The sequence below is a fragment of the Taudactylus pleione genome, unplaced genomic scaffold, assembly GCF_031769625.1.
Source record: "Taudactylus pleione unplaced genomic scaffold, aTauple2 ptg000851l, whole genome shotgun sequence".
Lineage (NCBI taxonomy): Eukaryota > Metazoa > Chordata > Amphibia > Anura > Myobatrachidae > Taudactylus > Taudactylus pleione.
Window position 1 is genome coordinate 170,522 of NW_028285253.1, and position 27,302 is coordinate 197,823.

The 27,302-nt window shown below is 41.7% G+C and overlaps 1 protein-coding gene across 1 annotated transcript in view; it reads left to right on the plus strand.

The window, feature by feature from the left end:
- Positions 1 to 27,302, plus strand: part of SEC14L1 (SEC14 like lipid binding 1) — a 71,640-nt gene that overhangs the window by 28,454 nt on the left and 15,884 nt on the right. The window contains exons 4-10 of the mRNA XM_088458799.1: positions 12,039 to 12,188; positions 21,129 to 21,260; positions 24,937 to 25,065; positions 25,174 to 25,405; positions 25,804 to 25,913; positions 26,005 to 26,194; positions 26,873 to 26,961. Coding sequence (XP_088314925.1) covers positions 12,039 to 12,188; positions 21,129 to 21,260; positions 24,937 to 25,065; positions 25,174 to 25,405; positions 25,804 to 25,913; positions 26,005 to 26,194; positions 26,873 to 26,961 — 1,032 coding nt within the window. The remainder of the gene's footprint in view (positions 1 to 12,038; positions 12,189 to 21,128; positions 21,261 to 24,936; positions 25,066 to 25,173; positions 25,406 to 25,803; positions 25,914 to 26,004; positions 26,195 to 26,872; positions 26,962 to 27,302) is intronic.

The following is a 27,302-nucleotide window of genomic DNA, read 5'->3' on the forward strand; positions in this document are numbered from 1 at the left end:
GCGGTGATCTATGGGCGTTTGCATATTTTTACAATGAAGGAGGATCTTTCACGGTTAACTCTGTGGGCCTGATTCTGCATGGATTGTAATTGCAAAGCTGCACGCAGGCTATAGATATATGATGTATGCACGCAGGCAGCTTTGCAGTTGCGATCTTTGCAGATATGGTAATGCAGCATGAGGCATCACGCCTACTGTGCATTACTTACCCGAGCTGCGTTGTTCAACGCAGCATCGGATAATCTGTGTACCATTGGCCGGCTGCGGTGAAACGGAAGGCATTGCTCCCCCTCCCCACCCCCAAACAGCAGCAGACTGTCAATCACTGATAGTCTGCTGCCAGTTTACGTGCGGGCTCGCAGACCATTCTTCACATGCACAGAACAGGTCTGGCGCCTGCACAGACTCCTGAACATATGGAATCTGTGTAGCGTGCGCTGCTGAATTAGGCCCTGTGGTAATACGCTTGCTATCTTTCTCCATCCACAGAATGTAAACAGGCCATATTTCCACACATCCTTTCCTGCATGCATTACTAATATAGAAAGTTTCCCTTCTGTGTCCCATAAAAAAGGCCTATAGTGTTTCCCTCTTCAATCCCTACTATAGCCAAATCTCATAGGCACTGATTATTACTAAAGCGTTCTTAATATAAGACCAATAGTTCATGCACCCATCATTACAAAGCATTTCTTTACGGATACTACAACCCATCATTTGCGTCCTGACTACTGCCCATCTTACAGAGATGCAAAATAAGAAATGTTCACGTTCCTAAATAAGAGCTTTTGGCTTCTTGTGACTGCACTGACTGTGTAGTGATGCAGGAGTAGCTGAACAGCTGTCACCAAATAGGCATGTATGGATGGCATAATGTCATACACGTACCAAGCATTATGGAAGAATCCTGGTGTTATTCAGACGGACATGATGTTATTGCTCATATATAAATGTTGCAGTAGTGCTGAAGAATGGAAACCACTAAGGTGTGTCAAAATAAACATCTCAGCCTATATTAGTTTGCCAAGTGGGTGTAAATAGAGTAGTGGATTATAAAATATTATTGAAATGTAAACTCACAGAAAAGTCTTGAGTACTGCACATAGCAGAATATAAATGGCCGAGCTCTTCCTTGTTCTCTCTATCTATCCATATATACATACACCAATGTATCAAGCAACTGTTAAAATAAATACTTAACTATACTATTACCTTAAATTAATAAAACATTTCTATAATTAATCCTTGCCAACTTCAAAGGGGAATGTCACTGTTTATTTTTCAGTCCTTTCCAAATGTGGCGCGTGATGGGCAACTAAATGTGATTCATATGTTTGACAATGTGAATATAATTTAAAAGTTGTAACCATTCATTTTAATGGCTGATATACAGCTTTTTTTTTTTCTAAAGACTCAGACTGTCAGACGAATGTATTGCTTATTTTGCAAGGTCCCTGATGAAAATTACTTTGGTTATGACTGTTGTGCATAGGATGTGAAAATACACTTCTCCTTAATGCCGGGTACATACTGGCAGATATATTGGCCGATCAATTGATCGGCCAGTATATCTTGTGTGCTTTGGCAAGTATATACCAGTATATCTTGTGTGCGTTGTTCAGACCTATTGCGTCTGTCCCTCCTACCCGCGGCCTCTGCTGCAAGTGTACAGGTGGTTGGCTGACCGATATATTGGGCATCGGATGTGTGTGTATGGGTGGTCAGCCGACCACCCGCACACTTGGAGCAGAGACCGTGGGGAGGCCAGCAGGACCCGCGGCCAGATGACATGATGGTTATTCAGTGCGTATGAACAATCATCATCTGCAGATATATCTGTTAGGTCTCTACCCAGCTTAAATCCATGTGTTTATAAAATAAAACTTTAAAATATGGCTTATATATCTAATAGTAAAAATTAAGATCTGAAAATGGAATATTTGCAACTTATACATACTTTGTTATGTGATATCCTGAAATAAAGTCAGTGTTTTCCTTCTGACTTTCATTCACCCTGGGCCCCTCCTTGATTCTTGGTGTCCCAAGCAAACACAGCTGTGTTCCCCCACTGTGACCCAATTCAGTCAAGGAGAATAAGTGCAGAGAGTGACGTACAAGCCGACTGAGCATAGTACGAAGTGCATGAGTAATGGGCTGCTTCTGGTTACATCGGCTACTGTATGCTGGACCTGATGTCAGGAGTGCTGGCATCATCATTGCACAGTACTATGGTATTATCAGAACTGTATGTGAGCCTAATTTGGGTCAAATCAAAATCTCGATAAAAGCTATAATAGGATAATCCGACATGTAAACGATACTAATTATCATTCTAATTCATGCATAAATGACACCAGAGGGGGCACACTGCTTTTTGTACTTTGTAATACAATGTCATTGTTGCATTCCAACATAGTGGTTGAGTCTCCCATATCCAAAATGCTTGGGACGAGGGGTATTTTGGATAACGGAATATTCCGTATTTTGGAATATTTGCATATTATAATGAAATATCTTGGAAATGGGACCCCAATATACACACAGAATGCATGTATGTGTTATATACACCTTATACACACAGCCTGCAGGTAATTTCATACAATATTTTCAATAATTTTGTGGGTCAAGCAATGTTTGTGTACAGAAATGAAATTAATTTATGTTTCATATACACCTTATACACACAGCCTGAAGGTAAGTTTATACAATATATGTAATAATTTGGGCCTTAGACAAAGTTTGTGTATATTGAATCCTCAAAAATCAAAGGTTTCATTATCTCAGTCATGCCAAAATTATTCCGTATTTCGGAATATTTGGATATGGGAGACTCAACCTGTAATAGTAATGTGCTGATTTTTTCGTTCAAAATTGAAATGCGCCTGCAGTGTGTTTTTGTCAGAAAGGTCCAGTACAATGTACTCTGATGTTGGAGATTCCTTTCCCAATATTTTATACTAATATAGACCCCATTATGGGTCGCATTGGCTGTGCTGCACAACCGATGGACAGCTATGTCTGCAGATATATCTGTCCATCGGCAAGTGGACCGCCCGTACACACAGAGCGGCAGACGCGAGGAGGGGGGCGGGACCCGCCCACCGGCTGCCAGGTCCCGGCTGCTGGGACCCAAGGGCACAAGTAGATGATGGCCATTCAGTGTGTATGAACGACCATCATCTGCAGATATATCTGTCAGGTGTGTACCCACCTTAAAGTGCCAGCCTCAAGGCTGTTAGCGCCGCGCTGAGCTGGAAAACACCCACGCGGCCAGCACTTTTGTTGGATTTCTGCTCGCACCTCAGGAGGGTATGAGGAGAAATCCTTTAGTCGGCCTAACAGTGCGCTGAATTAAATAGTTTCTTGAACTCCTTCCCGGCGCTATTAACAACGCGCTGAATTGAATCGCCCTCAATAAGTGAGCCAATTTAGTCACCTAGTCAGCTTCTCAGTAGGGTCTAGTTTGTATATTTCAAATAAAAGTAATCTCTGTTCTAAATAGACTATTACTGCTTTTATTGTTTGCACAACTGCAGGTGTACAGTACATTAACCATGAGAAGAAAAAACATTCTCAGCTGTTGTTCTGCTGCCCTGGGTTTTCTTGAAATACAACACTTTCAATTCTTAGCTACCCTTCATTTCCATTAGCCAGTGATACAGATGACTCTTTATTATATATTGACCATTATTTATATATTGATTACATAGTATGGGGGACATATTTAACCAGTCCCTGCCCCTGTATAGCTTAGTCTATATTCTCTACCAGTATGCCTTTAGCGTGTGTGAGGAAAGTGGGGTACCCAGAGGAAAACACTCATGCGAAGGTAACATGCAAACTCCACACAGATAAAACTGTTGTCTGAATTGAATACATGACCCCAGTTCGGTGAGGCACTAGTGCTGACCACTGTGCCACCGGACTGCCAGTGTGAAGTATATGCATTGTACTGTAATTCCCTATAATTATTTGAAGTTGTATCCTTCAGTGCACATCTCTACAGCCAATCCATTTTATTTTATAATTGAAAGTTCTATATGGAAAATGTGTGCTTACTACAGCTTCCTTTTGCCGTGTTCTGCATTTCAATTTTAATTCCTCCCGAGACCAAAGTTTAACAAGCTAAAACAGAAATATCACCTCTCTGCGCTCCACCATAATCACTATTTTGCCAGGATCTATAGTGTCTGTAATGATGAAGCAGGCCTTTTTTCAAGTCTACTGGATCTTCAGTCTCTCTCTTCTGTGGATTTACAATATCTGTAAACACCAGTGTCTTTTTTTTTTTTTTTTTTAAATCAGGCACGCGTTAGCTGGAAAGAAGATCTCCAGTGCTTGACCATTAGACATTGGGGACTAGTCAGTCCATAATATCTCCGAATGGTTAAGTGAGGTTTTGAACATTTATATTCATTTCTCTCAATATAAAACTGCCACATATCAAAAAGGCCCAGCTGTTCACAGGGTATTAATCAAATTAGAGTATGTGGCTTGTATTGTAGAAATGTTCAATGCACCTTGGAACTACCCACCTACTCTGAATGGCGGTGAGTAAGATGTTTTATGTAGTATGAGCACGGGCGGTATACACACACTTTGGGCCGTATTCAGTTAGATTCGCACCTGTGATAAACTTTCGCATGCTGGACTTTTTGCCTACATCTTGTATTTTAGCCGCAGAAACTTTTCGTGCACGTACCCGCTATTCGCCCTATTCAATTCCAAAAGACGTGAAAAAGTCGACACGCAATGTCGGAACAGGCAAAGTGATGTCAGAATCGGGGAGATCAGCCTGAACCCCCCCAAAAAGATGCAGAAACATTGGGGATCAATGTAGTAGTGCCCGATTAGCCCTAATGAAACTGTTTGGGGTACTTATGTCGTTACAATTGCCTCAAATTAGCGTGGTGAAGAATGGCATAAAGCAGTATTTTTTTGTTGAAAATAAGTAGTCCTGGCAAATTTGGGGTACCTGAAAATGGGTGCAAGCATCTTTTAATTTCTCTAAAGTGAAGTATTAACAAAAGTGAAATTCTGCCCTCATAAAAGCACCCGTAATCCCCCAAACAGTTGACCCCTTCTTAGAGCACCCCCAGAACTTTATTTTGCTAGTTTGCGAATTTGTCCCCCTACTTTGTGCTTTTTTGCCCCAAAATTCAAAGTACTTTTTTGGGGTGGTCCTCCTTTTTTTGGGGGGGGGGGGATTTTTTTTAACACAGTTAACCTTTGAGTGGCTGTACCAAGGGTTCTGAGTGGTTTCCCCACCTTTGCAAAAGTAAAAATTGTGCACTTCTTTTCTCCTGCTATTCAGAGGCGAATCTTTTTCGCCTATTACATTGCATTGACTTTCCGCGTACGCGAAAAGTGGATGGAATTGAATATGGAGATAAGTTTCCGACTGGCGAAAAGTCGCAATCGGCGATTCTTTTTTGCGGATCTCGGCTTTTCGCTTCTAATTGAATACGGCCTTGTGAAAGCTGAAACAATGTAGTATTTAAATGGTATAACCGAAAAAGGCTTATTAAAGTAAAATAATTGTGAAGTTTTGTCAGCTTACTTGGAGTTCCAAAGGATTTATTTGCACAAAGAAATAGAGCACTGCCCCTTACAATGCGCAGGCGCGATTGGCGACAACACAAGGCTTCAATTCTGAATACACTGACTTCCAACGGTCACTGCAGTACAATTTATAAGTGCACATTCAAATAGTCCTTTAGGGAATAAAATCACTGGGTACAGGCAGGGGATCTGTGTATACTCAACGTTGTATAGGTCAGTTCCTTCTCCGTTGTATGTGCAGCCGGATCTTCATTAGGCCAGAGGGCCCTACCGATGACTATCCCATGCTGGATTTCCTTTGTCTTACAGTATTATGGGTGAGGGGAAATATGAGTTTCAGGGGCAGTACATTACATTGCTTGGTACAGATAGGAAGGCGGAAAACCGCTCTGTGGTACTTGAATATATAGATGAATATAACTAATATGTAGTATATATGGTTGGGTTAAATTACGGCCTCTAATGGTGTATTAGTTCAATCGTCTTGAAATCTCTAATCCATTACGTATCCTCATGCGTAAATAACAGGGACAATCTCAGGTAGGCAATAACTTGGGGATTTGGAAGTTAAAGTCTCAGAACTAAGTCTTCACTGTTCAGACAGGCAAAAAAAAACCACCAGTTTTTACTGGGTTGGCTACAATGGGTGAAGTTAGTCTCGTATGGGTTAGTCAATTAACAGTAAATTGATAACAGGTAGGCAAAAACTTTAGGCAGAAATTTGTGTGGATGCAGTGCGAAACTTTGGCCAAAAGATGCCACCTCCGTCACAGCCATCACCACCTCGGGAACAAGGAACGTAGTATCAGGGTGCTTCGGGCACTATAATGCAGTTACAGGTAAGGCTGAGTTTACTTACCAAGCCATGGTGTCTGCTGGTCCATATCCTCCCTGCGTCCTAGTTCGCTGAGTGCATGTGAGTAAGGGGTCCAATATGTGCAGCAAAATCACTGAATGTAGTTAGATTGCTTTGCAAATGATTTAATATAAAAAAAGGGATCAGTACACAAATTTATCCATAAACAAGGGTTGCAGTACAAATGACATAAAACATATGCAGAAAGGTATAGTGTTCCAACGCGTTTCGTTCCTCCTTGGGACTTTTTCAAGGGCAAATGCTTATGTTAGGGAAGTAGGGACACTTCCCGAGGGAGCAGCTAGTGGCTAATCACTATCCCTCTATCTGTTGCTTAACTACAAATAAAGGGAGCTAGAACATTACGTCAAAAATAAGACTAAACATCAATATACAGTTATGTAAAATTATAAATATACTTAAAGTAAGAACTTTGTATTAATGATATTCCATAACCTCATGGTGTGATAATTTCTGCAGGGTCACCAAAGTTATTCTATTGGAATACAGAACAGGACAAGCCCAAGTTATGGTGCAATATTATAAATCGCAATAGCATACAATCAGATTGGCAGATCATTATTTGTAACTTATATAAGTAAAATGCCTTCATCCAAGATATCTAGCTTTAACAGGCTCAAAGCCTCAGAGAACATACAGTCAAAGTGTACAGCAGTTCCAATGGGTTACAGCTAACCTCACCTCCAAAAAATGTCCAAATAGAAATTGAGGAGTACTTGTGCACTAGACAGAATACTATATAGAAAGGTTCAGGTCACCCTAGGTACTTGCAAATTTAAATTTTCTTAAATTGCGTTATCAATTTGCGAGATCAATAATGCCACATATACTGTACATAAATAACGCACTTAATAATAGCTTCAAACATTATGTAAAGCAACCTCTGCTTCTGTAGGAGTTTAGATTAAACCTTCCAACAGTTTTTCTGAGTTTTATAATGCTCTAGATATCTAAGCTCATGAGCTTAGATGTCGCTGACATATTAGTGTATTTTACCATTGCTTTTAAAATAAAATTTCCCTAGGAAACTGGTTTGTCGGATGTGAAAACTGTGGGAAAATGTGACGGTGGGGGGTGGTTTTTTTGTTGTTTTCAACTGTTGGAGCCAAATTGTAAGAATATTTTAATTGTATAAATGTGGTCATACACAGACTGATCCTGCCTCTTTACAGTAAGCTTGGCTGGGCATGTGGGTGATTAAATCAAATGAGAACTATCAATTAGCTGGATGGCTTGTGGCTTCATTCAGTTCATCACTGCAGCCAGAAGATGACCATACACAGCCCTACAATTTCTACGATGCCCAGTAATATAAGCATAATTATAATAATAATGCAATCTATTTCAAGTGGCTGTCTTTTAGCTCTCACTCATACTGCAGTATCAGACTAATTGCACAATATGACATTGTGTGCGGACACCTTAAGTGTCTAAATACTTTGCAATATGTACTTGGGAAATGGGCCTATTTTACACACCATAAAACTGTACTTGTGAAAGTGACTATAAACACACAAAATGCCCTGTCAAGTAATCTTATCTTGATGTTTATCTGTACCTGTTAACCATACTGTACACTGGAGTCTGCCTTATATTTTGAGCTAACGACATCACTGAGTTATGAGGCACAGTGAATTATTTGGCTACATTTTCATTCCTATGTATTCAGACAACAAAATTGTGTCCTTACTTATCTACTTTAATTGCTGTTCAATTGGCTACTCCCTTATTTGTTTGTTAGATTATTTGGTTGGGAAAGAATCTAATGTGCAAGTGCTCAGTTATGTCCCTATAAGACTAAAGGTGCGTACACACTGGGAGTTTTTACTCAGCGATTGCACAATTGCGACATCGTAATCGTTCAATCACTCCGTAATCGTGCACTATAATGTAGGAAGCGACCAGCGATACGCACTCCTGCTGGTCGTTCCTGACATTGTCCATCGCCTGAATATGCAGGCCAATCTGTCAATAACGAAAGATTGGCCATGTTCAGGAATGATGGAGGGTGCCTACACTGAACGGCTGATTGTTTAGTGTAGGCACTACAGGGGAACCGGAATGACGGTATGATTACCCCTACCTGCCCCCAGTCCGGCCAGACCTTCTGCAGCATGTAGATGATAGTCGTTCAGTGTGTATGAACGACCATCATCTACAGATATATCTGTCAGGTGTGTACCCACATTAAGAAAGACTTGGAGAGTTGTATGCTGCTTAGGGCTTTACATGGCTTCATCTGATACATGGGCATGACTGCCGGGAATTAGACGATCATTGTTGTTGTTTTTTTTCCAAGATATCGATTAGTCTTACAAATGTAAATAAGTCAAAATGGAGTTTGTCTATAAGCTTTCTAAATAAATATAAAAGCTCCAATAATATTTAAATACAATGAATAATTACAAACGAACATAGAAATCAATCTAGTTCAGTGCCATTTTTTGTTAATACAGGTAAACGGCGATTGTTGTAAGTGGTTAGACTCCCTCTCCCCTCCTCCCCTCCCTCTCTTTCTCCCTTGTTATTGAAAATAATGCCAGAAAAAACCTTTCTTCTAATTTTGATAAAATATCAGATTAACATATCTACATAGATTCTAGTATACTTGAAGGAGTATTTTGTCAGATGGTTTATCCTGCATACATACTGTTATAGGAGATATCATTGTATCCATTTAGTACCAATATCTTGCAACATGTTGCAAATACAGTTGCTCAAGAGCTAGCAGAGAGACAATTGTTATTCATGTAGCAAGAAAAAAACAGAAAAACAAATCCCTACAGTTGTAAAATAAATATATTACATGAAATTAATCAGCAGTAGAGATATATTTGGGTCTCAAAACTGGTAATGCAGAGTGCATTGTAGTAACCACTTTTATTAGGTAGTTGCTACAATGCACTCTGCATTACCAGTTTTGAGACCCAAGTATATCTCTACTGCTGATTAATTTCATGTAATATATTTATTTCGGCAGGACTATGTACTATCCACTGAGTGAAAAAAACAAACTGTAGGGATTTGTTTTTCGTTTTTTTTTTTCTTGCTACATGAATAACAATTGTCTTTCTACCAGCTCTTGAGCTTCTGCATTGCAACATGCTACAACATATTGGTACTAATTTGCTCTCTGCTAGCTCTTGAGCAACTGCATTTGCAACATGTTGCAAGATATCATTGTATCCATTTAGTACTACGATCTCCTATAACAGTATGTATGCAGGATAAACCATCTGACAAAATACTCCAAGTATACTAGAATCTATGTAGATACTGTATGTTCATCTGATATTTTTTCAAAATTAGAAGGAAGGTTTTTCTGCCACTATTTTCAATAACGGGATGTTTTTTGAATGATCAGTAATAGATATACTGTATATAATGTGTTGAATCTAATCACTTACAACAATCGCCTTTTTGCCTGTATTAACAAAAATTGGCAGTGAACTATATTGAGTTCTATGTATGTTTGTATTTATTGGTTGTATTTAAATATTATTGGAGGTTGAAAAATAACACCTTACCCCTTATATTCTAAAACCTAAAAAAATAAAAAGTTTTAATCTATTCATATTACTTTTTTTTACTATTCTCTGTGTCTCACAAAGACACGGCGGTTGGAACCAAAAATCTCAAATTTGGATTTATCAGACCAAAGTACAGATTTCAACTGGTCTAATGTCCATTTTTTATTTTTCTTGGCCCAAACAATTCTCTTCTTGTTGTTCATCCTCAGTAGTGGCTTCTTCGCAGCAATATGACCATGAAGGGCTGATTCACGCAGTCTCCTCTGAACAGTTGATGTTGAGATTTGTCTGACGACTTTGTGGTCTCTAATCTGAGGTGCTGTTAAGTAGTGGTTTCTGAGGCAGGTAACTCTAATGAATATATCCTCTGCAGCAGAGGTAACTCTTGGTCTTCCTTTCCTGGGGCGGTCCTAATGAGAGCCAGTTTCATCATAGCGTTTGATGGTTTTTGCAACTGCACTTGCGGAAAATTTGAAGAACTTTGAATGTATCCTCATCAGCTGACCTTCATGTCTTAAAGTAATGATGGACTGTCGTTTCTCTTTACTGACTTGAGTGGTTGGTGCCATTAATATGGATTACAACAGTAGTCAAATAGTGGTAATTCCACAGATTGTCTCTTGACAAGGCACACCTGTTAATTCAAAACCATTCCAGGAGACTACCTCATGAATCTGGTTGAGAGAATGCCAAGAGTGTGTGCAAAGCTGTCATTAATTCAAAAGGGGGCTACTTTAAGGAATCTAAAATATAAAACACATTTTAATTTAACACTTTTTTTTGTTTACAACCTAATTCCATATATGTTTTTTCATAGTTTTGATGTCTTCAGTATTAACCTATGTTGAAAAGAATTTAAATAAACAAAAACCATTGAATGAGAAGGTGTGTCCAAACTTTTGACTGGTACTGTGTGTGTATATATATATATATATATATATATATATATATATATATATATATATATATATATATTATATTTTCTCTATCCAACAATCCAGCACTCTGGAGGCAGCTGGAACCTGGCTTTACCTTGCTTAGGTGCCCTTCTGGGGAATATGTCCCCTAATACATCAAAGAAATAAAGGTGACACTCCAATCATCTCTTAATCATTGTAAAAAACTGGTGTATTGAATCAACATTTCAGGGTCCAGCACCACTTCTTCACCTTTTGGGTCTCAAATAGCTGATAATTAAAGGATGCAGGTTGCAATGTAGTAAATAACAGGACTTTAAAACAAGATATCTCATTGCATTTTTATTTTTACCTGGTAAACTGATTAGGAATAAAACCGTAGTGCAATATATTTTACATATCTGGGCTGTTGTCATATTATGGTATTTTGCATATACACTTATAAATTTTAAAATGTCTTATTTGTCAACTGGTGTGTTGAATAGTTTTTTTCCTTTATGGTAGTGGAGAGCTTTGAAAAGGATGTATGAAGAAATGTACATGCTGTTGTGGATGGATTAAACTGCGGTTTTATTTATTACCAGTAATTTATATAGCGTGCATATTCTGCAGTGCTCTCCAGAGGATATTTGGTCATTCACATCACTTCCTGCCTCGGTGGAGCTTATAAGCTATGTTCCCTATCACATGTGCGCACACACACTAGGGTAAATTTTTGTTATGAGCCAATTAACCTACCAGTATATTTTTGGGAGGAAACCGGAGTATCTGGAGGAAACCCATGCAAGCACAGGGAGAATATACAAACTCCACACAGGTAGGGCCGTGGTCGGAATCGAACCAACAACCTCAGTGCTCTGAGGCAGTATGCTAACTATTACGCCATCTGTGTTTAATTTCTGTATATTTTGTAGCATATTGCTTTCATAAGGAGATGGTTGCCAAAGATTGTACTATTTCATATCTTCTTACAGAACAGATGGGTTCCCTGATGGTTATGCCATGACATGCCGAACCATGGCAATATGCTGACATTCTTATGAACCACCAATGTTTTCTCCCTGTGTGTATTGTCCCAAATTTTTACCTGTATCTCTAAGATATGGTAATTCCGCACACCTTACTCATGGTTTTCCCCTCTCCATTCTGCAGGCGTATGAACGTCGTTTCCCCATTTGCCATCTCATCCCCATGTTTGTTGGCAGTGATATCATGAATGAATACATCAGTGAAGATGGAGCAGTTCATGTTGTGGAGAGACGTTGCAAGCTGGATGTTGATGCTCCACGACTGCTCAAAAAGGTGAGTCTACTATTTTTCAACAACGAATGTAGATACAAAAACATATTAAAGTTTGTCACACTCTGATATTGGCTCTGTCTTCTAGCTTCTCTGTTACTAGTTTGTCATGGTTACTACTACGCAATATTTGTTCTTCAGGGTCCATAGGCTCCACAGGGAGACCTTGGGGTGTAGGTGATGGATCTGGATCCCGGGCACCACGCAGTTGAAGCTTTCAGCTCCCAGGATGCACCAGTCCATCCTCCCTATACCCCGAGCCAGAGGCACCTCAGTTTTAGTTGGTGCCCGGACGGAGTCGGGTAACCGTTAACGCAGGGGGGCTGCTTAGCAGCCCCTAAGCTATTTTATTTTATGATTTTATTAGTATTTTGTAACTATCTTCAGAGAGCGCAGCGCCCAATTTCTTGGAATGGTGCATAGCAGATCTTCCAGGATAGTGCGTGGTCCAGTCCCCCTGCATACCTCTCCCTTGGGTTAGTGTATGCAGCGCTATAGCCTTCCCAGACACTGAATCTGGGCAGTTGATTATAGTGCCAAATTGCAGTATATTTTCTGCATAATGTGACTTATGCTAGCCCTGACAGTCAGTGTTTATTTTTCCCTACTATATCTATCCCTTTCCTTTGCTATCTACCCTAATGCAGGTGTAGTTAAGGTGGTTCTTGTACCTCACATATATAATATATATATATATATATATATATATATATATATATATATATATATATATATATATGGTAATATTTGTGAAGTCTGTCACATACGGTTGTGTGCTGCATGGTGCCATATTTTATTTGGTCTAGTAAATTGGATAAATGAAAAGCGGGTCCCTGCAGGGAATCCTAGTGTCAGTCAGGACCTGTGTAGCGCTCCCTTATATATATATATATATATATGTGTGTGTCAGGTGCATAAATATTGGGACAATTTTCATATTTTGGCCTCTATTCACCACCACAATGGCTTTGAAATGAAACAAACAAGATGTGCTTTAACTGCAGACTTTCAGATTTAATTTGAGGGTAATTACATTCAAATTAGGTGAACGGTGTAGGAATTACAATGGTTTCTATATGTGCCTCCCACTTTTTAAGGGGCCAAAAGTAATTGGACTATCAACTCAAAAGCTATTTCATGGACAGGTGTGGGCTATTCCCTCGATATTTCATTATCAATTAAGCAGGTAAAAGGTCTGGAGTTGATTCTAGGTGTGACATTTGCATTTGGAATCAGTTGCTGTCAACTCTCAATATGAGATCCAAAGAGCTGTCACTATCAGTGAAGCAAGCCATCATTAAGCTGGAAAATCAAAACAAACCCATCAGAGAGATAGCATACACATTAGGTGTGGCCAAATCAACTGTTTGGAACATTCTTAAAAAGAAAAAACGCACCAGAGAGCTCAGCAACACCAAAAGACTCAGAAGACCACGGAAAACAACTGTGGTGGATGACAGAAGAATTATTTCCCTGGTGAAGAAAAACCCCTTCACAACAGTTGGCCAAATCAAGAACACTCTCCAGGAGGTAGGTGTATATGTGTCAAAGTCAACAATCAAGAGAAGACTTCACAAGAGTGAATATAGAGGGTTCACCACAAGATGTAAACCATTGGTGAGCCTCAAAAACAGGAAGACCAGATTAGAGTTTGCCAAACAACATCTAAAAAAGCCATTACAGTTCTGGAACAACATCCTATGGACAGATGAGACAAAGATCAACTTGTACCAGAGTGATGGGAAGAGAAGAGTATGGAGAAGGAAAGGAACTGCTCATGATCCAAAACATACCACCTCATCAGTGAAGCATGGTGGTGGTAGTGTCATGGCGTGGGCATGTATGGCTGCCAATGGAACTGGTTCCCTTGTATTTATTGATGATGTGTCTGCTGACAAAAGCAGCAGAATGAATTCTGAAGTTTTTCGGGCAATATTATATGCTCCTATTCAGTCAAATGCTTCAGAACTCATTGTTTAGTTTGTCCCATTACTTTTGGCCCCTTAAAAAGTGGGAGACACATATAGAAACCATTGTAATTCCTACACCGTTTACCTGATTTGGATGTAATTATCCTCAAATGAAATCTGAAAATCTGTAGTTAAAGCGCATCTTGTTTGTTTCATTTCAAATGCCTTCCATTTCTTCCTTCCTATGGATAGGAAGGTGGAGACGTGCCTGAAATCTATTTACTCTCTCCCAGGAGCTGTTGCCTGTCCGTCCATGGCTATCTCATGGATGGCCAAGGTGTTAGAGAGTTGGGCTAATGTTATGGAGGACTCTTTCCTTGTGGAGGTTCCTGAGGCTTAGAGGTCCATGGTTGGTCACATTAGAGATGTGGCTGCTTTGGGTGCTAGTCTACTGACCTCCAGAGTCTCGACTGCAGCTGTGTCTGCTCTACGCTTCCTGTGGCTGCGCTCCTGGAGGGCAGATGCTGACTCTAAGAAGGGCCTGGAGGCCTTGCCCTACAATGGGGAGATATTGTTTGGCCCGGACCTGGACAAGATCGGCAAAATCTAAGTCTGTATTTCTGCCATCAGCATCTGCGCCCTCAAAGTCTAGGACCTCTTCCTTTCATTCCCAGGGAAAGCCCAAAGGTCAGTCTTTCCTTAGGCAGTCAGCTGCCAAATCGAATGCCAAGCCTAAGAAACAGGCCTGGAGCACCAGATGCCCTACTTCCAAACCAGAGGATAAACACTTCTCCGTGATAGGATGGGGGATCCCATTGAGGGAGGCCGACTTCTTCAGTTCACCGAGTGCTGGTGTCACACCACCAAGGACGCTTGGGTAAAAGAAGTGGTCTCTCGGGGAATATGCCCTCTGATTCAGTCAAAGGCTTCCCCACCAGTTTTTCTGCACAAGCCCTCCTTCGGACGAGGACAAGGCCTTTCAGCTGCGAACAGCCATACAGTCCTTGCTGAAAGCAGGGGTAATTGTACCAGTTCCCCTATCTCAACGAGGGACTGTTTATTATTCTACTCTGTTTCTGGTTCAGAAGCCAAATGGGTCCCATCGGCCTATCCTCAACCTCAAATCTCTTAACAAGTTCCTCAGGGTGCCCAGTTTCAGGATGGAAACCTTACGATCCATCATACTGGCTATGGAACCTGGGGATTACATGGTATCACTGGACATTCAGGATGCATACCTACATGTCCCCATAACGCCTTCTCATCAGTGTTATCTGCGTTTTGCTATTCTGCAACACTTCCAGATTTGGGCATTGCCCTTTAGCCTATCCACGGCTCCAAGGGTCTTTACCAAAGTTATGGCTGTCATAACGGCCCATCTGCGGAGTCGGGGTATCCGGCTTCTGCCATATCTGGACAACCTCCTCTTGTTGGCAGGTTCTCCAGAGGTGCTTCATCACCACCTACGACTGATGATTGCTTGTCTACAAGCGCACGGGTGGTTGATCAATTGGGGAAAAGTCCTTCCAAGTTCCCTCACAGAGGATGGTTAATTTGGGAGCCCTTCTGGATTCTCGTCAGCAAAGGATCTTCCTAACTCCAAACAAGATCTCCTCGCTACAGATGCGGGTTCGCAGATGCCTCAGCAGGCGCCCCGTGTCTGTCCACTCGGTGATCCATGGTGGAATATGCTCCGTTCTACTCGAGGCTCTACAGGGGCTGATTCTCTCCAGGTGGAACGGATTACCCCATCGGGCGATGGTACGCTCTCCGCGCCTGTCTGTCTTGGTGGCTACTGACCTCTCATCTAACAATAGGTCTCCCCTTTTGGATCCTGGACTGGGTACTTCCAACAACGGACGCCAGTCTGGTGCTGGGGTGCAGTGACCGGTCCGCACTCATTTCAGGGCTGTTGGACAGCAGTCGAAGCAATCCTTCCAATCAACATATTGTAACTTTGGGCTGTGTACAGGGCCCTCATGATGGCAAAACACATTCATCACAGAAAAGCCGTGCAGGTTCAGACCGACAACGCCACCACAGTGGCTTACATCAACCGTCTGATGCACTCGATTTCGGGCAGCAATGACAGAAGTTTTCTGCATTCTGACATGGGCAGTGTGCCACCTCCCGGCCATTTCGGCAGTGTTTATTCCTGGAGTTCTCAATTGGGAAGCAGACTTCCTCAGCCGTCACGAAGTGCATCCAGGGGAATGGTCTTTTCACCAAGAGGTGTTTCAACTCCTAGTGGACAAATGGGGCCTCCCAGAGGTGAACCTCATAGCCCCCCGACATGATCACAAGTTACCAGTGTATGGGCCCAGAACAAGGGATGCCGAAGCAAGCTTGGTGGATGCTCTGTCAGTGACATGGATCTTCCAGTTTGCGTACTGATTTCCTCCACTATCCATGCTTCCTTTTGGTTCTTCAGAAGTTCAAGCAAGCAGACTGAGGCACTGTCGTGCTGGTAACTCCACCTTGGCCCAGACATCATTGGTACTCATATCTTCAAACTCTCTCCATTGACACTCCGTTCCTGCTGCCTCAACGTCCGGACCTGTTGTCTCAGAGTCCTTGCCTTTACACGGACCTGGATCGTCTGTCTTTGATGGCGTGGCTCTTGAGGCTTCCCTCCTAAGGTTCAAAGGATCTTCTAGCTCTGTCATCAACACGATGATTAGAGCCTATAAACCTACCTCCCCCAGGATCTACCACAAAGTGTGGCATACCTATTTCCAGTGGTGTCGTACAAGAGATTATGACCCTCAAGTATTTCGTATTTCCAGAATACTGGCTTTCCTCCAAGCTGGATTGGACCTAGGCCTATGCCTGGCCTCACTGAAAGTACATGTCTCTGCACTATCAGTGTGTTTCCAGCGCAGAATTGCTCCGCTTCCGGATATCCACACCTTTCTCTAGGGTGTTCTCCAGATTCAACCTCCCTTTGTCTCACCCTGTGGCTCCTTCAGATTTGGCAGTAGTTCTTCGGGTCCTCCAGGGTCCTCCATTTGAACCACTAGATTTGGTGGAATTGAAGTGGTTAACGGCTAAGACTTTTTCTTCTGGCAATTGCATCTGCCAGGAGGGTGTCAGAATTGGGGGCGCTCTCTGATTGTCCCCCCTTTCTGATATTTCCCCAGGGCTGTGCTTCGCACTCGCCCTGAGTTCCTTCCGAAGGTTGTTTCTAATTTCCATATTAATCAGGAAATTATAGTACCGGCCTTTCAATCACCAAACCTCTCATCATTGAATGTGGTACATGCTCTCAAGATTTATGTGGACCATACCAGTTCCCTTCGGATTTCACAAGAAGGGATGGCCAGCCAATAAGCAAACATTGGCTAGATGGCTTCGTATGACTATCTCAGAGGCTTACACACAGGCAGGCTTGCCTTTTCCGGCTTCTGTTAAGGCTCATTCTACTCAGTCTGCGGGCCCCTCGTGGGTGGTTTGCCGTGGCACCTCGGCTGTTCAGCTTTGTAAGGCAGCCACGTGATCTTCCATTCAGATCTTTCAAAGATTCTATGCATTTGACACCTTCGCCTCTCAGGATGTTTACTTTGGGCGCCGGATTCTCCTCTCACCGCAGGAGCATCCCCACCCTTAAAAGAACTGCTTTGGGACATCCCCAAGGTCTCCCTGCAGAGCCTATGGACCCTGAAGAAGAAAATGAGTTATGGTAAGGACTTATCTATTTCTTCGAAGTCCATAGGGTCCACAGGGCACCTGCACTGACGCACCTGGCTTCATATGGGCGATCTCACTGGTCACCGGTTTCCAGTCTCCTTCTCTGTGAGTGTGATTCTTGAGTGTTCCAGTCTTCCTGCTCTCTTATCCTCCTCCGGCCTTTGGCTTCTTACCAACTGAGGTGCCTCTGGCTTGGGGGTGGGCTATAGGGAGCTGAAAGCTTTAACTGCGTGGTGCCCGGGATCCAGATCCATCACCTACACCCCAAGGTCTCCCTGTGGACCCTATGGACTTTGAAGAAAGAGTTAACAAAGGTAAATTCTTACTGTAACTCTCATTTTGTTCAGCCTTTGCGTTCTGTTACAAGTATTAACTCAATTTGTCTACCTTTCACTTACAGTACCACTCTTCTCCCTAACCTCACATTCCCTGGTTTTGCCATTCTCAAGCCTGTATATTTTGGCCTTCTCAGCCTTTTCTTTCCATACACAGTTAGTACTTCTAATTGAATCCCTATCACCGTAAAGTGATCTAAGCACAGGCTTAAATGTAGAGCCCCTTTTCTACAGACTTGCATTTATACATACGGCCAATAATTTAGATGTTTATGCAACGTCTTGTGAACAATATGCAAAACTAGCCCTCCATTTTAGGAGATCAGACTTCTGCTTTGCCTTTAGCGAGTGACATGGTTTAGAGCAGAAACAGAGTTTTCACCATAGACACGCTATTTATTTTGTAAATACAGGAAATCTTTTTTGGTCTGTACGTGTTTGAGAGACATGGCTTCTCCTAGGTAATGAGAAGAAATGGGAAATAATCTAAAGATCTCCCCAGTGACGATATGTAAATGAAGCACTCCTTTTCTGGGTAACAGACTTCTGACTTCCTCATTTCACTTTCTTTAAAAGGAAATATATTCTTCAACACCCTTGTGCCATTCAATGACATACTATAGATTGTAAGCTTGCCCTATAGATTGTAAGCTTGCAAGCAGGGCCCTCTTAACGTCACCTTACAGAGTGTGATGCACCGTGTAGGGCGACTGCCGATCCGTCAGCAGACAGATTGTGCTGTCACCGCCGGCAATCGTGCAGTCCCTGCAGACCGCACGATATGCCTGCTTCCTCATCCTTCATCTGAATGGGATTGTACATCGCATCCCAGGTCAGATGGTTTTGCAGGAAGACCTGGGGATGCGATGTACGACCCCGCGGGAGCGCGCAGTACGATATCAGGTACGATATCGTGCCCATACACTGCACACTGCACGATATAGTACCTATATCGTGCAGTGTATGGGGGCATTTACCTCGGTCTGTCTGTTATTACCCTGTTTTGTTCTATAAATGTTTCCAATTGTAAAGCGTAATGGAATATGCTGCGCTATATAAGAAACTGTTGTTAAATAAAATAAACATACTGATTCTTCTATCGGCAAGTGGAATTACAACAAGTGTACACATGCCACAAACTCCTAATGGAAATTATAGCTTGAGCCGATTGCACCTCCTTTGCCAGCCTTGTCTGTAGTTGTTCTGTTTTTATGTGCATGATTTGTAGCTGACTTTCTGGAGCTACAGAGTTTTGTGATACCATACAAATAAACAATTATATATGTGTAGGCCTAAAGTTACATAGGTGTACAATCTGCAAAAGGGGCAAAAAATTAGTATGGATCTAAAAAGGATCACATAAATAATACAATCTTTTTCTTGGCTGGTGTCTTTGGAAAAAAATTGGAATTTGTTGCTTAGTTTGCCTAAAAATTGCAACTGTTAGTACTTTTTTTTTCTGATGATTTTTTTTATTATTACCAGTTATTTATATAAAACACACATTCTGCAGCACTTCACAAAGAATATTTGTCCATTCACATTAGTCCCTGCCCCAGTGGAGCTTACAATCTATAGTCCCTACCACATGCACACATGCACACACACACGCACACACTAGGATTCATTTGTTTGTCCGGAGCCAATTAACCTACCAGTATATTTTTGGATTGCGGGGGGAGTACCCGGAGGAAACCCATGCAAGCACAGGGAGAGACAATACATCGAACCAACAACCTCAGTGCTGTGAGGCAGCAATGCTAACCATTACACCATCCGTGCTGCTGATGATTTAAATATTACCTATCGTCTTGGTTTTTTGCATGCTAAGAAACATTATTAAAATCACAAATCTTATTATACATTTTACCCTTAAACCACTTTTCTTTCTGCAAGATATCTTCCTTGATAATGAGCAAATCTAAAAATTAGAATGTGAAATAAAAGATAAAAAAAAAGTTATGATTTAATTCATGTTTTTCTGATCTTTCACTTTATCTTTGTTTGTAATATTTCACTCCTCATCCATTAAGTTATTTTATAGACAACAAGATACTCAAACCTTTTTCTTTTTCAGTCAAGAATTTAAATGTATTAGATTGGTTGCCATGGAGTCCCCCAAAAACTTATAAAAATTGTGTAGAAATAAATATCATGAAATATAATTATCAATTCTCTTTCTCTGCATGTTAGGGATTGGGATGGCTGTACTTCTGTCTACATTTTTGGGCGAAAAGTCTTTTTGAATGTGTAACAATTCAGTGTAAACAAGCTTTGTAGCATTAAATAGAAAATAGTTGCGTTGGGAAACCTCCTGCTTCCTTCTGACTACCTAAAATACCTGATATCCCCAGATATAGAAACTGTAAGTTCCACCCGTACCCACATTAATAGATTGCTTGTACTTAGGAGCTGATTCGGAGATGTACGCTAGCCAGATGGTTAGCGCACATCTCTTATGTTTTGGGAATCTGCACTTGCTATCTCGCACACTGTTCCCCAAAGCTTCTGTATGATGGGCAGAAGAGTTTGGGGGTCAACATGGTGGCCAGGACAGCCTGCGTTCCCGGAAACGGGGGCGCGTAGCCCCGTTTTCTGGGCGTACTAAAGCCAGGGTGGACGCAGACTTCCTGACCTCACAAGCAGCCAGGAGCCGGCCAGCCTGCGCAAGCTGAGGCTTACACAGCTGGCCATTCCCAGGGAAAATCGTGATCTTGGTCGCAGTGCTGGGATTGCAGATGCTGACAGGAGGAGTCTCATCTCTTCAGACGTCTTCTGCAGCATTTAGCATTTTAGATGGACGGTATTGCACATCCGTCTGGGTAATACCGTCCATCTCTGAATCAGGCCCTTAGTCCTTAGGTTTGGGTTTTTGTGCACTGTTTCTTCTCCTCCCATTTTCCTCCTCCTGGCAACTTCGAGTTGATACTCTACATGAACACGTGCAGTACATTTAAACGTATGACAGGTGTGCTTTTTATTTGTTAACCGATCCTCCTCATGTTTTATAGATCGCAGGAGTAGACTTTGTATACTTCATCCAGAAAAATTCCTTAAACAGACGAGACCGCACTCTGCACATTGAAGCTCACAACGAGACTTTTGCTAGCCGAATAGTTGTCCATGAGTATTGCTGTTACACTGTAAGTATTTCTATTTTGCTGCTAAGCTGTTACATAATGCATGTTTTTGGTCTAAGGGCCTGATTCAGCAGGGGTTGCACTAGCTATCACAACTTCTAATATGGTAATATGGTAATGCAGCAGGAGATGTCATGCCTTCTGCATGTATTACTGATGCAATTTGCATCTTAGAACGCAACATCAGAGCATCAGTCGACTAAGTGGCCCATGGGGTCATGCAAGCCACCCGCTGCAGATGCTAAAATGAGGCCAGGAAATCTCCATCAGCCGACTGAGATCCTGCCCTTGTAAATCCCCCACAATGGCAGCGACCCGCTTCTGTTTTCAGAAGCGGAGCCCATCGCGCCACCCCCACCCTGGAACAGCAGCAGACTGTCAATCACTGACTCTTTGCTGCCAAACTGAGCGATATCACAGACCTGTACTGCACATAAACAGTACAGGTTTGGTGCATGTGCAGATTCCTGAACATTGGGAATCTGTATAAAAAAGCTTCCCTGGGACCTCTGCTACATCAGGCCCCAAATCACATATTTGCTTACCTGGCCTTAGAGGTGCAGTATAAACACTGTATGACAGAGACTTACAAAAGCTGACCTCCTTTAGTAATGGCTGATTCCTGATTGTTATAGAAAAATAAGGGCAGGGAAAACGGAATAATTATGCCTAACACTTCCTTGAGAAAAATGAGCAGAAAGCATTACTGACCTGTAATAATGAACCTTCCATTTTCCGTGGGGGTCCTTATGAAGTATTCTCAAATTTTTCCCTCTGATATCTGCACCTCTGCTTTCTTTCTCTCAAGTTCAGTCTTTTTAGAACATTCATTTGCTTTAATTTAGCTAATACTATTGCAACCAAGTATTGCTCAGTATTCTTCACTTGTCCACAAAGTCTGACTCTTAAAATAAAACAAGCAGAGTTGGAGGAATAGCGAGTGCAGTAGGGAAACCAAGATGTTTCTTTTTAAGGAAACGTGTTATAACATTTACAGATAATACAAAGTAGCACTAACCTATTGTGAGCATGTGTAAATTATTAATATCGCTTTGAGTTATGTCAACATTATCGGCCCCCACTGAATAAATGAATACCTTAACTCAGGTTGTTCACTCTTCTCTAAATGTGCCCATGTACTTTTGGTTTTTCACAACTTGTAGTGTTTTTTACCTTTTTTTTTTCTCTCCTCCCAATATTACTTATTGATATAAAATGTGACTTTTTATGGTGTTTGCTGCAAATATAGGTTCATGGAACCATGTTTACAGATGCGAAGTCCTCACAATGTAACCTATAAGATCTGTGTTGCTTTGTCATTACTCTTCCTTTTACTATATGTGCTCTTTTCATGAGGTCTATAGTCTGTGAACAGAACTGACACTCACTTCATTCTGCTCTGTGGTTTGGTTGGGGTAGGACTAATCCTCCAGCACAACAAGGCAAGCTCTCCACCAACTACACCACACAACAAAATAATGTGACCCTTGTCTGCGCTCCATTCATAGACTGTAAATTCTATTAACCACTTGCCTGTCATGGTCGCATCCAAGCTGAGCTTTCCCTGACATGGTCGCATCTGATGTGACCAAATCAAAAACGCCTACTGATTGCTTCTGGAAGATAAAGTTTCTGACAGCCACTGGGCTCAAAAACGTTAACACTTGTGTTTCATCCACTCAACATTTGTCCCCTCTTTGTGCAGTATCTTTTCCACCCTTTCTTCCCTGTGAATCAACAGGGGAAATATTTGTCAGCTGAGGCTTTGCATACGCTGCCCAATGCGGCTAACTTTTAGCTTACAAAATATCACATCGGACGAATATGCTGGACGATCCGGCATGCCCGACCGATCGATATTTAGCATCGGCCAGCCGTGCACAAAGTACAATTATCGGGTCGATCCACCAAGACCTGCTCGATAATTGTGTACAGTAGTATATGCCCAGTATAAGGAATGAAGCTTCAAGTTCTAACTAATTCATCATAAGCAACTAAGCAACAAACTTCCTTACAGAAATATGTTGAAATTTATTGAGCATAATATCCAGCTCTTTCAGGATTATTTCAGTGACTGAGATCAGCTGTATAAATGCACTTCCTCTATAGATATACGTCCTGATCAAAGAAGATACCTAATGTAATTTTGCTACCAAAAATATGGTCGGTTTCCACAAACTACAGCCTGAAAAAAAGTTAGAACTATGGACCTCATTCAGAGGCGGTCGTTAGTTGCAAGCAGTCGCACTGAATCGGGGCAGCCGCTTGCATCCTGAACGACCGCCTCCTTGTCTATCGCTAAGCTGTGGGTGTTAGCGACCGACATGGGTGATGGTCAAGACCATCGGGGCTTGTGACCAGACCCTAAGGTTGGGTCTGGGCACTCGTAAGCCCCAGGGAGCTTCCTGCTTTGATTGAGCAGGAAGCTCCCCACTGACATCAGCAATGATGTCAGTGGGGCCGCCCCCAAATGGCAAGCGTTCCGCCGGGAACGCCTCTGTTTGGGCAGGCACGCCCCCTGCCCGCCTCCCAAATGGGGCGAGCTGTCACTCACCATCGAGCGTCCGTCGCTAGCCGGGTCTCGCGCATGCGCGGCTCCGTCGTGCGCGTGCCCAGTGGGGCAACATCGAGTCAGTTGCGAGCGCTCAGTGCTTGCGACTGACTCTGAATAACCCCCTATCTCCTTATAAAATTTAGCTTGCATTTAGAAACTTTAATATAAAACTGAATTTTGAGGTAATATTTCTAAAACTGTATGACTCAAACTTTTTTTTTTTTTTTTACCTTTTTCGGTAACAGAATCACATTTACTGTTGTACCATACTATGGAGAGAGAATTATTTATCTGTTAACTTGCCTTATTTCCATTATATTAACCCTGATATTCAAATATTATGCGATAATTTAATCAAACACCTAGATTTTAATTGCTTTGAATGCAAATGAATGAAAGCCTGCCCATCATATTGTTTTCATTCAGTGAAAAAAGTCCTATTTTCATAGAATTACCCTATTGTAAGGATCACATTCCTGAAATGTTTAAATCTTAAAAGTACGCTTTGAGGAACAGCTGGTAGAATGCCAAAGGAGGAGGAGTTAGAGTTTAGTTAAAAAAAAAAAAAAAGCATTAATAACTAGAATAGGATTGTATTTAATTTTAAACTCATTATTTTGGAAATATACCATCTCATAGATCCCTATTTCATTGTAAGTTTGTGAAGTCAAATAAACCATGTAATGTTAGCATATCCAATCTCATGCAGGGTCAGCTTCAGTGGTGGGGCTGCAGCGCAGTACAAACTTCAAATAGGGGAGCCACACCAACTGCCAGTGAGTCCCAGCTATCTATGTTTGGCAGGGTTTTAAATGGCAGTTGGTGTGACTCCCCTATTTGAATCTTGGACCCACCCCACCTCTGGAGCAGTCACTGACCCCATACACTGTCAATTGCCAAAAGGGAGCGCTGTTGAAGTATTTTCTTAGATTACATGGATTGGGGGCGTGGCTGCTCCTCCTCCTCCTCCTCTTCCTCCATAATTTTGTCTTCAACATGTACAGTATTTTACTCCAAGCACACATACATGGGGTGCCCATGTGTTTTAGTGTTTAAGTATTACCGAATGGACTTTGCTACCAGTTTCCGAAGCATTATTAACTTTTATCCACCTTTGTCCTTAAGGTACACCCTGACAATGATGACTGGACCTGCTTTGAGCAGTCTGCTAGCCTGGACATCAAGTCATTCTTTGGTTTTGAGAGCACAGTAGAAAAGATTGCCATGAAACAGTACACCAGCAACATCAAAAAGGCAAGTGTATGCCACACATGGTAGTAATTAAAATGGGGGGAGGCGAGGGGGGGATTGTACCATTCAATGTGTTTTCATTGCTTGATATTTTTTTTTCTTTTTCTTCAGGGTAAAGAAATCATAGAGTATTACTTGAAGCAAATGGAGGAAGAGGGCATTACACATTTGCCTCGATGGGTTCCTGCCGTCAAGCAGCAACAAGTGCTTCAGACATCTACCTCAGTCCATTCTGTGTCCCCTGCCCAGAATATACCTACCATAACCTCTAGCGATGCGCACAGTAGTCGGGATGGCCTATCCTCATCCAGTCCACCTGAGCCCCTCAGCAGCACTCCAGATGGTATGCCTCGTAGAGCTCGAGTCTTCAGTCCAGTGCTTAGAATGTTTTTTATTCTTTTAAGACGCTGGTAAATAAAAGCCGTTGTAAAAAGGAAAGAGTGCTGCTTTTATTACATTATCTATTAACTCAATGCACAGAAGTGTCTAGAATCTAGATCAGCAGACTGTAATTATGTTATAAGGTAATATCCTAGTGAATAAATCTGGCACACAAAACACTTCATGTTTTACAAACAGCATCTGAGGAGGTAGAATAACACTATTCCTTGTCATTATGTGCAGTCATATGTGTCTGCATCCATTTTCATCTAAGTTACTGTATTCATGAGAGTAGTGAGTTTGGGAGCACTCTCAGATCTGTGTCCCAGCATCTTCTGAGTATGTTGTTGTTATTTGTAGATAAATTAGATGCGGATTACATCAAACGCTATCTGGGAGACCTCACACCCCTGCAGGAGAGCTGCCTTATTCGCCTGCGACAATGGCTACAGGAAACCCACAAGGGCAAAGTAGGTGTCTACTGTATCTATGGCCTTTGGTATGTACTGTATATGTCAGGGAAACATCATTTGTGTTATACAACTTCTAATCTGTATATAGATCCCCAAAGATGAGCACATCCTGAGATTCCTGCGTGCACGGGACTTCAATATTGACAAGTCCAGAGAAATCATGTGCCAATCGCTCACCTGGCGTAAACAGCACCAAGTAGACTACCTACTGAGCACATGGAGCCCCCCGCAGGTTCTACAGGATTATTATGCAGGAGGCTGGCACCACCATGATTCAGGTCTGCATTTTTGTTTGCTCCCTGAGTATTCTGTTATGACTTCATGAGAGTTGAGTTTAGACCTCACGAAGGTTCCAACATGTACAATAGTATCAAAAACACAATACTTAGAAAGCTGTACTTAAAATTGAAGCCAAGATGAGTAGTCTCGCTGGCCCCCAGACCTCATGAAATGAGGTATTTGAATACTTGCATACAGTGTAGACAAAGTAACTGGTTCAAATAATATATTTTTTTTCCTGGGAGAATGTCCTAACATGCAGCAATTCTGATGGCCAAATTATTGCAACACATTGCATAGGTGTGGCAAAAACAAACCAATTTTTCCTCAACTGTTTTAGCTGTTTTTCGTAATTAAAGGATTACTGGAAAGCAAAATAACTGAGTGTATACGCAGCCTGTATGGAGTTGAAGAGTGAACAATGAATAGCAGTATGAAACTTTTTTTTCTCCTTATTTAGCCCATTTGAATAAGAAAATACTTTTTAATTGGCGTGCAGGAAAAAACTTTACTTTGGAATACTAATAGAAAAGTGCTAAATACCCTATGAGGCCTTTAAGGTCCATGAACTGCAGTTTGCAGCAGTTATTCCAGGTTTTTATATCCATCCCTGGACCAGCTTTACTTCCTCGGGCACGTAATGTTGGGCTGACTATGATGATGTGTACCTTTTTCAGATGGTCGTCCATTGTATGTGCTGAGGCTTGGACAGATGGACACAAAAGGTTTGGTCAGAGCTCTTGGTGAAGAGTCCCTCCTCAGGCATGTAAGTTCCCTTTTATACAGAAAAGCATTTGATTTGACATAAAGGTCCTGAAAGTTATATATTGTAATTTTACCTTCTAGGTACAATGTTTAGTTTCCATTTATGGTCTATATCACACATTTACTTTACAAAAAATTTTAAACTATTTTCTTCCTCAGGGTCCATAGGGCTCCACAGTGAGACCTTGGGGTGTAGGTGGTGGTTGAGGACCGGGCACCATGCAGTTAAAGCTTTAGCTCCCAGGATGCTCGGTCCATCCCCCTATACCCCGAACCAGAGGAACTTCAATTTCGTCGGTGCCGGCCGGATTTGGGTCACCTTTTATGCAGTGGGATGCTTAG